This window comes from Cyclopterus lumpus, chromosome 14 (assembly GCF_009769545.1).
Source record: "Cyclopterus lumpus isolate fCycLum1 chromosome 14, fCycLum1.pri, whole genome shotgun sequence".
Taxonomy (NCBI): Eukaryota; Metazoa; Chordata; class Actinopteri; order Perciformes; family Cyclopteridae; genus Cyclopterus; species Cyclopterus lumpus.
In genome coordinates, this window is record NC_046979.1 from 11,343,458 (window position 1) to 11,355,668 (window position 12,211).

Here is a 12,211-nt window from a genome sequence, read left to right on the forward strand (position 1 = left end):
ATTTCAGAATACATTCTGACCATACAAAGGTTCCTCGATTTAGGAATACTTGTTTAAAGACTTCTCTATAGTTTTTAACTACTGGATACTTGTTTAGTTTGGACGAGGAAGAAAACTTCAGGGGCCAGCTGTGACTTTGAAAGTTCAGGTCTCGGGCTCAAAACTCATAATCATACTAATTTTAAACAGTTGCCACTTGTGACAGTTGGTCTCTAATGTAAGGCTAATGGCTATTGCTCAACTGTAATGGTAATGGGAGGGCGGGGCTGCTGTGCCCCCTTATCCCCTCCTCCATCTGAACGCGCTCGCCAGAGCAACCCGAAACCTCAACTAAATTCCTTCTTATCACCTGTAAAGACGACGTTTTTTGTGTGTTTGTTGTCGGCCTCGGTGTGTTGACGCAGTTTTGTTTCCTACAATTTCCAGTTTTCAGACCTCGAGGAAATCTCTGGCTCGCATCAGCTGCTTCATGCGCGGCGCAGGATCCACAAGGTAAATAACGACTCGTACGGCGTGGCCGCGTTCAAATGCCCCACGCGCTGTATGTGATTATTAACTTTCTCGCATCTGTGGCCCACGCTGGATGCTTTTCTAGTGACGCACAGCCTCTCGTGCGCACAGGGGAAACTCTGTGTTTCCGTGCGTAAAGTGGAGTGGGTGCGTGAACACACGAGCGCACCCGTACTGTTCACCACATGCTCCTTTCGCAGGACCCCATTTTAACTGATTCAGACTTGCCTCTGGTTCCTGCAGCACGCCTGAGAGTGGGGCTTCGCTAACCGAAGAGATACCACAACGGAGTTTGCACAATTTGTGCAAACTTGCACCTCGTCGCTAAACAAGTATCGTTTAGGTGATTCTCTACATTTAATGCATACTAAAAATGAGTCGCCTGTAACCGTAGTCGTGTAATATGAGAGGGAGAGGGGGGGGGGGGGGGGGGGGGGGGGGGGGGGGGGGGGGGGGGAGGGGGGAGGTGTGCAAAAGGCTGGCGTTGACTGTGTGAGGAGCTGCAGTGTCGGTGGGGGCTGGTGATGTGTGCGAGGAAGGTGGGGACTGTGGGATTTGGAATAGGGAAGCAACCGTCCTGGGCTCAAAACTGGTCTGAAACCAGGAGTGTGAGGTTTATTAACCCCCCCCCCCCCCTGGAGTGAAAGCAGCAAGTGGCCACAGAGTAACTACTGACATGCAGAGCAAGCTGCAAATTAGTGGTGGAAAGTGTGTACACTCATAGTGAAGTAATACAGAAGTGTGATTTAGGCTGTGCCTCAAATCCATGCATCCATCCATTTAAGTTGAAAATTGAGTTTACATTATTGATATCTTGTCTTAACCGGAGTCAGTACAGTTTGGTATTTTGCTTCTCTGGGAAAACTAAAGTGGAAAGGTCAAATCTCTACTGTAGTTCAGGAACGCATATGGTCGTAGTGTTATGAAGCCCATAACGTGTTCCAGTTTGACAGAGGTCTGACTCAACCGGCCAAAAAAAAGAAGCTGGAAACATTACAAGTGACGGTCCCATTAACCACGTTCGACAAAAGCAGCATCAGAAGAAAGTGTTGCCAAAAAAAAAGAGACACATAATTGTTAAATTAACAAGTAACTATATTTCTATCCTACATATGACTATATCTTAAGAATGACTTAGTAACAAGAGTTGACCTTTTGGATCTTAATGGCAAGACCAGTTCCAGTTGGTCTAACTTTAGCTGGTCTGAAAGGGGGTCACGAGCGACCACCTTGCTGACTGCAGGGCTGTATGAATTCTATACAAATGCACTGAGGGATGTGTGTGGAAGCTTTCCAGGTTCTCTAAGATTCTCGAGATGCTGGGGCTTCATATTTCCACTTTACTGCACCTCCAGAATACACGATTGGTTTTCTGCGTAATCAGTCACAATAGCAGAATGTGTATTTTCTCTGAAAAGTGTTTGGCTTTTTGTTTACACTCACAGTCAAGAGGAAAAAACTGGGAAACAATTCCAACACAGTGGACTATATATAATATACATTCCTACATATAAGAATATGCATTATACTTTTGTATTCCTCCAACATAATACTGAACAATTTAATGAGACATGCAATTATAGGAGGACTATATCAATGCTATTTATTCCAAATCCAGTTATTTTGTAGGTACTCCTAGCCTTCCTAAATGTCAAGCATTGTCATATTTATGGTTTGCTTTCATAGGTGCTAAAGGATCACACCCCCTTTTCTGTTCATCCAATCCCTCCCACTGACAGGGCACTGCCTTTGCCTTCTGCTGTACTCTCTCTGCCAAAACATTTTAAAACTGACAGTGGGCCAGGTATATGTGCCAATGTGAGTGTACACTGAGTTAAGAAGGGGTCATGCTGTCTGAAGCCAGGCCATTTCATCTATACACAGTAATACCTCAGGAATAAGGTGTGGGATCATTTCATTTCAATGAATTTATACAAAGCAAGCAGCGATCAATGCATCTGCTGCGATCCATGATTGACAGTTGTGCGGTTACATTTCGGTTACAAAAATAGCTGCTGCTTTTGTAGATAAACTGTGTTAGCGTGACTGTTTCCATCTATGCAACGCCGTGATTATATAAGATATTACCGGCATCCAAAGTTATTACACACACACATGCATTGTGTTTTTTATGGTCAGCAAACTGCTACATTGTGAACACGTTTGTGTGTACATGCACACGTGTGCTGCTTTGAATAGCAAAGCCATGTGATTCCTCCAGGTTCTATTTCAGAGCGGCTGCCGTCAAGCGCTCTGCAGTCTTCACAGCAGCTTTAAGAATAGTTAACAAATGGGCCGTTTAATCCCTCTGTCACCGTTGTTTTCAAACCTTCCGCTGCAATCGACAAGTGAAGCTTATCTGTAGGCGGTTTGAAGTGAGTACTCCATATATCTTCTCATTCTGCCTTTTACAGAATAGTTTATTATTGGCATTTTGACAGTGCTCGGCAGCATTGACACTGTCTGTGTATTTCTTTGTGCCTCCTGTTTCAAGCACATGAGGTTGTTGGGAAGAGACAGATTTCCTTCTGTTTGAGGCGTCATTATTTGGTCTGATGTTGCAAACCCGGGTCATTTTGGGTCATTTTCTTCTGCTATGTGCATGCATGTGTGTGTTTGTTCCTATATGCACATCATGATCACCCCTGGATATGTGAATAGTATTTTCATTAAGCTTTTGTTTTTCGACCTTCCCGGGTTTTTCAAAAACAAACTGTCGTAATAATCAGCTACTTATTTATGTGGGCAGAATAACAATATACCATAAGCATGGGCTCAGCAGTCTCATTGCTGCTGGTTCGTTCCATTCATTTCATGGATTATTTGTGCAACAGCGGTTTCTCCTGTTTTGTTTTTTTGTTAACAGAATAATCAAATTTGCTGTATGCATTTCATCATGGGACGAGTGGCTCAGTGGTGGAGCAGTGGTAGTGGCTATGGCGGAAAAAAGGTGCTATTTGTAAAGTGAGAAAATGCAACACAAACATCATTATGATCCCTTTCAGTTGTCATTGTGTTGGGCTGTAATGTCTCATGTCAGTACAATAAACCATATATTGTATGTAACAAAAAAAAAAAAAAAAAAAGCTTGATTTATTAGCTTGTATGAGATGTATATGATTATCGATTAGTATGTTGATTATTTTCAACATACATGTGCTGTTTTTTTAAGAAAACCAAAACATATTCACACTTAAGTATGAACCATACATTTTTGCAACTTAAAAAACAAAGCAATGCAGTATCAAGAGTCAAATAGTCCGGTATCTGAACTCAATGTTTTCTGGGAAGAAAAAAAAATCCACAAGGTTGTCACCTTAGCTTACCCTTGTGTGGAAGTTTCCATACGGTGTGACATGACGGTGTTGTTTTGTCCACATGACCTTTCAGGGTTAATGACCTCGTGTGGAGAGGTGCCATTATTTCAAAACGGGCCACAGTGTTACGCTGCTGCAAGTCTGGTCTCTCTTCTATAGGACATGCCTCTGGACTTCTGCCATATCGCCACAACCTAACATAGCTGCAGGACATTGTTTATGCCCCCTCCCCTCCGCCTTTCCTCTTTCCATTCCTCTGGCTGCCCTCACTGGGCCAATACCAAGTATTACCTCTCGGTTTGTGAGCTCAGCCCTGGGGAATGTGCATGACATGTTGGACAGACCACTGACCCACAGTATCTTCTCGGCAACCACTTAGGAAAGAGGACATACAGCTGCTTTTTGCCTCCAGAGGATAGAGGTAGTTTCAAACGGCTGCTCAGTGGTCAATTGTCCCTGTTTGTCACATTGCAGAGTAACAGTCGTGGTAGGTTTAGTTTGTGTAGGAGTAATGCAATGTAACGAGTCTCCACGGCATGTTTCAAGAAATAGTTTTCTGTGTCATGTTGAGCACTGATTGTCTGTTCGAGGTCTTTGCCTCCTCTCCTGTGATTTGTGTTATGCAACTCATGTCAGCAACGTATCCAGCAATAAGATGGATTATCCCTATAGGCTTTCTGTTTTTTTGGCGAGCAGTCTCACATTGTGGATTTGGGTTGCGTTATGTAATACCCCAGGAAACAGTGTTCTACTTACAAGTTTCTGAAGTTTGTCAAACCCCTTAACCCAGAGTGTCACCGTGTGTTTATTGAAAAACTGAAAATACAACGTGTTGTGCCTATTTTAAAGCACCTGAGTCAACTATAAGTGTGAGGAACATTAAAACCCTTTACCTCATCGTTTCACTCCTGTTAGGTTGTGTGTGACCTCTCCCCCTCGCCCCTGTGACCTGTGAAGCCCGGTCAACCTTCTCCCCCTCCCTGAGTTCAGATCCATGGCGCTGAACAAGCTTGTGGGTTTTGGGAAGCAGTTGCTGAGGGTGAAGGTGGTGGACTGTAACACAGAAGACTCCCGTCTGTCTCGATGCCTCAACACCTTAGACCTTGTGGCCCTGGGCGTGGGTAGCACGCTGGGCGCTGGCGTCTACGTGCTGGCCGGCGCTGTTGCACGAGAGAATTCAGGTAAGTTGAGATCCCAGCAAGCGATTTAAAAGACATCTTGTGAGAAAAATCCTGATGCCTCTAATCATATGATATCCATTGTCGCCTCCCATAGGTCCTGCCATTGTGCTGTGCTTCCTGATAGCGGCCTTAGCCTCAGTGCTGGCAGGTCTGTGCTATGCCGAATTTGGAGCCCGTGTTCCCAAGACAGGCTCAGCTTATCTCTACTCCTATGTGACTGTGGGGGAACTCTGGGCCTTCATCACTGGATGGAACCTCATCCTCTCCTATATCATTGGTAAACAACACGCAAATCCTCATTTGCTACTATGCTGCCGCCTTTTTGCTGTCTGTGCTCCGGTGCAGATAGAGAAAGAGAATGATAGGGACAAGAAAAGACAACCAAAACTCCACAAATACCTCAACTGCTCTTTCTTCAACTCAGGTACCTCCAGCGTGGCCCGAGCATGGAGCGCCACCTTCGACGAGTTGGTGGGGAAGCGCATAGAGCAGTTCTGCAGGGAGTACATGTCCATGAATGCACCGGGTATATTGGCAAAGTACCCTGACATGTTCGCTGTTGTCATCATATTCACCCTCACAGGTAGGAAAACCTCTTTTTTTCTGTCCTCTCTCTCTCTCGTGTCACGAAGAGCATACTTTATATTGCTGTCTTTCTCTGAAAACCTTTATTGTTGACATCACTGCAGTGGCAGATATACTACTACAGATAAATAGGTTGACACATTTGAGTACAAAACTTGTGTAACCAGTTGAATGTATTGCCCCTCTAGTCTAGTCTCCTCCCCCGAAGAAGCTTTCATTTTCTTTTTTCTCTCCATGTCTTTTAAGGTCTGCTGGCATTTGGGGTCAAAGAGTCAGCGATGGTGAACAAGGTTTTTACATGTATCAACATCCTGGTCTTGCTATTCATGGTGGTGTCTGGCCTGGTCAAAGGTACTCTGAAGAACTGGCAGCTGGACCCTGAGGAGATCCTACATCCTAATTATACCAGTAACTCCAGCCTCAAGTAAGAATGTGGATACACACACTCTGCATCAAAGATGTTCTGTGAAACATCCTATTTTACATTTGATACTAGATTTTTCAGCGGCATGAGTCTCAGTTACTCTCGATAATCCAGAGACCTCAGTTTATATAATATCATCAAATACAGGTTATATTAGCTGATAATCGTTCTGTTCCTCCCTGTTCAGTCTGACAGACACCCTGCCAACCAAAGAGATTTTAGGAGTAGGCGGCTTCATGCCATTTGGTTTCACAGGCGTCCTATCGGGAGCTGCTACCTGCTTCTATGCCTTTGTCGGATTTGACTGCATCGCCACCACAGGTCAGTACCAGAAAACTCTCTTAGCCCTGTTTTCCTTTTGCTCCACGCCTCTTATATTGACTCATGGGCATATGTCGGTTTTTGATGTGAGTTTTGCAACTGAATCTAAGCTTGTTTAAACATCCAGGAGTGTTACGTAAGAGGGCGGGTCAGAGTGAATGAGACAGTTTAGTGAGTTTGACCCAATCTGGCTCTAGGTGGAATGCAAAGTTAAGTTATGATATCGGTTTTGGAAGCCATTTTCTTCGACTCTGTGCCGATCTGGACCTGTAAATCGGTGTGTGTCTTCATACATGTAGATCTGTTGAATCGGTACAAGGCCTTTGTATTCTAAAGAAAAAGAAAAGGGAGGGAGAGTCTCTTCTAGTTTGCCTGCTCTCTGGATCCCCGGCTATTCCCACCCCTCTTGTTCCTGAATTCTAATTGGCTAGTCTGAGTTTGACCCTGAATGATTGCTTGAGTTTGGCTTGTGGGGGCATGCCTGTCACACACACACTCTCAGCCAGCCCTACACCATTATATTGTGTGTGTGCGTGTGTGTGTGTGTGTGTTGGTGGGTGTGCGTATTTCGGATACCAAAAGGTTAGTTGGCATTACCTCTTTCCCATCCACACACACACACAAATGTTACCCGTTATGCGTATTACTCCTGACCGTCCAATATTCTGAGGCAGTCAGTAGCTGTCATGAATGGTGGCGTCGGAAAGGAACCAGACAGTGTTACACAGACTCCATCATCGTGATGTGATTTCACTGCAGAACAAGATGCAAGTGTTTGCCTGAGGAGCTCTGTTGCATAACCACCTGCAGCTGAATGGTTGGGTGTTTCCGTCTTGTGGGTGCACTGGGAAAATGAGCTGTTCAGTTTGTTGGAAAACTGTTTTTTAAATACATTTGTTTGCCCAGTTTTTCCACATTTTTGAGAGTTCTGCCAATACGACAATGTGGTTTTCCGTTTGACAGCACATATTTGTTTGTTGATAATGCAGATTTGTGTCTTGAAATTCCAACAGGCAGGACTTTTATCCTTTTAAAAATGGAATGCAAAAGTCAGCACCTGGTGAAGTATGAAGAGTTGAACGTGTACTTGTTGCCCTGTTTAACTGTGTCTGTTCCTCGTCTACGCCCCAGGTGAAGAGGTGAAGAACCCCCAGAGAGCCATCCCTATTGGCATCGTATCCTCGCTGCTCATCTGCCTTGTAGCGTACTTTGGGGTTTCTGCCGCCCTCACCCTCATGATGCCATACTACCTGCTGGACAGCAACAGCCCTCTGCCTGTAGCTTTTAAATATGTGGGCTGGGGAGGCGCCAAGTATGCTGTAGCTGTAGGCTCTCTTTGTGCTCTGTCTACGAGGTAAGCGGTTACACACACACGCCTGCATTGGTCTGCCGTTAGCTTAAAATGCATGCTCATGTACTCTAGTTCACTCTCTCTCTCACACACACACACACACACTCCTGTGAAAGTATATTTAACTTCAGAAAGCATTTGATCCCTTGACTAAAAATAAGAATGCTGCTAAGAATACATGGTACCATCAGTGCATGTATGATGTTATGTAACTCTGTGTAATCAAAGGCCACCACATGCTTGATGTTCTTTTATTAATAATCAGTTTTTCATGGTTTTTGAATAACATACATACATGCTTTTATTTTGAATACCTGTTGCTATGAGCGAGAATTGTTTCAGATAATTAGGGATTCTGTGTGCATTAAAATTTTAAGATGCGTGCTTTGTTATGAAACATGTTCCTGCATGCCACAATTATTCTTACAGTTCATGTTTTGCACAATGTAGAGCATATTCTGTTATGTAAATGTACTGTATGATATACCTGTGAGCTGGTGTCTCTGTTCATGTACTTTTCACTGCATTTTCGTGGGTGTAAGTGTGGGTACTATATATCCTGGTCTTCCCCCCTGGTAGCCGGCTGGGTGCTATGTTTCCTATGCCCCGTGTGGTCTGGGCTATGGCCGACGATGGGCTGCTTTTCAAGTTCATGGCCGAGATCAGCCCCCGCACCAAAACCCCGCTAACTGCAACCCTCACCTCTGGCGTAGGGGCAGGTGAGACACTAACACGCATGTTTTTAAACAGCATCCATTTTCAATGAGGCTCCTTCTCAAGCTGCTGGACTGAGCTGCGTCGGGTTGTAAATGCTCTGGTCTGCCGATTGCAGATTCTATTTTAACTGTGTGATGAAGAAACCTGCCAGAAAGCAGCACTGCAGCATGAAGAGGGCTTCACTAACTGGCATGGCCAGGTCTCTTGTGTAGTTGGTGGCGGCATTCTTCTAACACGGGTCAGGGGCTGGACTTGTTTTTTAAAGGAACTGAATGTAGAGAGACTTCATTTTCTACCTGCATCTTGGTGGCGTAAGAAGGAATATAAACTCCAAACTAAACTGCTTGCTGGATTAACCAACTATTCATTTTGTACAACAAACTCAAAGCGTAAAAAGCATGTAGAGCACCATATTTGCTATTTTAGGGAGAGAAATCTTTGGTCTAACTGCACGCTCCTGCTGCTCTACAGTGCGTCTGGTATCCCGCTTCACTTGCTCACCCGAAATCTGCACCTACTATCGTACTGAATGTATTGTTCTCCTTCAGCTAATTCCTCCCCTTTCCTCCCTACTGACCTCTTTCCATTCTTCATTTCCCCTCGTTCCTCTAACATCACCCTACAACTGTCGTTCCAATCTGATGTTTTCCTCCCCACGTCTCCCCAGTCTGTTGGGCTCCATGTTTCCCCTACCCCGTATCATCTTTGCCATGGCTCGGGATGGCTTGCTCTTCTCCTTCCTGTCCCATGTCAGCAAGAGGAAATCCCCCATAACGTCCACTGTGGCCGCCGGGGTTATGTCTGGTAAGATGGACAGGGTTTGTTAAATGGGGACTAATAAGGAAAACAGAGTATTTAGGATGGAGAGAGAGGGCGTAAATAGAGAAAGGAATGAGATGATGTGAAAGTAGAATTAAAGAAAATCATGAGCAAGCAAAAAGAAGGAGTACAAAGTGCATGATCCGCTTTGACGTCTCGATCAGCCGTCATTAGTGGATGCTATTTATGGTCATATCAGGAAAGGAGTGGCTGTGACCATTTAAACATGCCTTTTTCTAAATGTTTTACAACAGTCATTTTTACATGGAACGAGTTGTGCTAAGGCAAAGGAAGTTACCAAATTGTTTTCAATGTGCTTTTTACTGTGTTGCGTTTGCTGACCTTTGCAATGTAATGTTACACAAAAGGTCTTCAGCCATGCCAGCAGCTCTGTGGGGCTGAACTACACACAGCAGCAGGGCTTTGAGCTAAGCAAGGAAACGCAGCATGTTAACATGCTCACGGGGACAATGCTGATGTTTCGCAGATATAACGTTTATCTTGTTCACCATAGAGTGTTAGCTAGAACTAGACGTTTAAAGCGCAGACATGTTTATGGAAAATCCGAGGACCAACTTGAGAACACATTACGTTCCTCTCTATTTATTATTTATTTATTGTAGCAAAAGTCCTTTGGATCAGACAACTCTTCTAATTTTTCCCTCTCTCTCTCTCTCTTCCTCTCTCCTTTCATTTTCTTGCCCATTGAAGCCATCATGGCCTTTCTGTTTGACCTGAAGGACCTGGTGGACCTGATGTCAATAGGGACGCTGCTGGCCTACACATTAGTGGCTGCCTGTGTCCTGGTGCTCAGGTGAGTGGGGGGGGGACATAAGTATGTTGAGTTTATTCAAGGACAGTGGTCCGGAGGAACGGCATCATTTCCATGTTGGAGTTGGTCCAGCTTGAAGCTCAAACACTTAACACTTCCATCACCACCTTCCTGCTGCCACATATCTTTATGTTTATATCTCTTTTTAGCAACCAGGGAAAGCCTCAAACTGTGTGTGTGTGTGTGTGTGTGTGTGTCTGTGTCTGTGTCTGTGTCTGTCAGGTACCAGCACAAGCAGCCCGGTCTGGTGTATGAGATTGCCAGTACTCAGGATGAGGTGGAGCTGAGCGACGGCATCAGCGTCCCCAGTATGGACATCCTGCCTGGTGTGGAGGAGAGATTCAGTTTCAAGACCCTCCTGTTCCCAGATAACCCCGAGCCGACGATACTGTCAGGCTTCGCTGTCAACATCTGTGCCTCTGTCATGGGTATGTGACTATAGATTCTCTGGATTCATTTAGGAAAAACATTGCATGAAATTATTTAAATACATTTGTTCTTGTGCAGGAACGTTGATCCTGGTGTTCAGTGTCCTGGCGGTGCATGGAGGCGCTGCGGCGTGGAACATCGTAGCCCTCATTGTCATCTTCATGATGTGTCTCCTCCTCACCTTTATCATCTGGAGACAGCCTGAGAGCAAGACAAAGCTGTCCTTCAAGGTTTGATTTCAGAAACTCAGTCTGTAGAGCAGTTCGGGTTCAAAGAAACTGTAGTTTAGTCAACACTATCTGTGGTCCTTGCACTTTGCTATATCTTAACGCAAGCTGCCATGTTTCCTTACTGGTCTCTTTAGGTTCCACTGCTACCCTTCCTTCCAGTGATCAGCATGTTTGTCAATGTTTACCTGATGATGCAGCTGGACAGAGGCACTTGGATACGGTTTTCTGTCTGGATGGCTATAGGTAGGTAGTCTCCATTTCTAACATCATAATTGTCTTTCAAGGGAGACTTGATAGTTGCAGAAATTATTTTCGATTCCTGTCTTTTCAGGTTTCGTGATCTACTTCGGCTACGGCATTCGTCACAGCGCCGAGGCCGCTCTGGCCCGCTCGTCCTCACACACAGAGGCGAACAAGCGCAATCGCGATTCAGATGCGTCGCCGGAAAAGGAGGCCTTCCTGCACCATGGTGTAGATGCCAAGGAAGACGACGACGATTTGTAGGATGCATTAGAACGTGCCGCGTACATTTTGACCTCCCCTGCTGCCAGTTTGTCTGTGTACGAGTATTTTTGACGACTCACTTGTCGTGCTCCCTTTTGGGGAAAGTAATGATGAATAACTTTGACCCTAAATTTCATGAACCTGTGACTTTCCCTCTTGACTGCTGGGTAGGAAACAGAAGACTGGGGATAGTACTCGAAAGCAGAGCTTCTTGAGCCATAATTGACTATTATTTTGGTATTTTTTTATGAGCTTGTTTCCCCTTTTGTTTGGCCTTGAGGTCCAACTGCTCATGCATGGCTCTATGAGATGGGAGGGCTCTTATTGGGGAGGTTAAGTTGAAGCCTAGGTTACAATACTGGCACTAAGACTGTGTGGAAACATCTTTGGTCTGGGTGCCAGAAACCGAAATGCTGTACATGTAGTCTTTCTTTATGTCAAAACAAAAAATACTGTACACAATTAGATAACAGTCAGTCTTTAATACATATTGGTATAAATACTTTCTTTATGTCAAAACAAAAAATACTGTACACAATTAGATAACAGTCAGTCTTTAATACATATTGGTATAAATACTACTAAACCTGTTGAGGTCTGTGGTTATGCAATTGTGGTTATTCAGTATGGATCTGGCCACTAGTTATAATGCTGAAACAACGTTGTGTTGGCTCAGTTTCTTCCTGTGACACACACATCTAGTCCTGACAGGAGCATTTTAAATTCAAGCCATCTGACTAGTAATAGTTCACCGGATTTCTGGTTTTGAATCCTCTTCACAATAATAATGACAGTCGTTGAAATAATGCTACATATTGAACATCAGGTGAAGACATTGACAGTTGCTGAATGTCAGTAAATGTCGTGGAACATTAGATGATGGGGAATTTTCACAGTGCTGGCTGCTGTGTTTTTGCATCTGTAACTCAGAAAATGATACAGGCTGACCTTGAAATGTTACATTTGGGAGAATGTTTTTGTTTGCAATTTG

At 44.4% G+C, this 12,211-nt stretch overlaps 1 protein-coding gene across 3 annotated transcripts; it reads left to right on the forward strand.

The window, feature by feature from the left end:
• Positions 1 to 283: 283 nt before the first annotated feature.
• Positions 284 to 11,707, forward strand: slc7a1a (solute carrier family 7 member 1a). Of its 3 annotated transcripts, none has more exons than XM_034549992.1 (13): positions 284 to 492; positions 4,743 to 5,008; positions 5,103 to 5,285; positions 5,433 to 5,591; positions 5,840 to 6,017; positions 6,205 to 6,338; positions 7,470 to 7,692; positions 8,269 to 8,408; positions 9,937 to 10,039; positions 10,280 to 10,485; positions 10,565 to 10,716; positions 10,851 to 10,959; positions 11,048 to 11,707. In XM_034549992.1, the coding sequence occupies exons 2-13, from the start codon at positions 4,822 to 4,824 to the stop codon at positions 11,218 to 11,220; spliced, it is 1,947 nt and encodes a 648-aa protein (XP_034405883.1). In that variant the 5' UTR covers positions 284 to 492; positions 4,743 to 4,821; the 3' UTR covers positions 11,221 to 11,707. The 3 variants fall into 3 exon arrangements, with proteins under 3 accessions (XP_034405883.1, XP_034405885.1, XP_034405884.1); XM_034549994.1 differs by lacking the exon at positions 8,269 to 8,408 and adding an exon at positions 9,074 to 9,210; XM_034549993.1 differs by lacking the exon at positions 284 to 492 and adding an exon at positions 2,684 to 2,885.
• Positions 11,708 to 12,211: the final 504 nt, after the last annotated feature.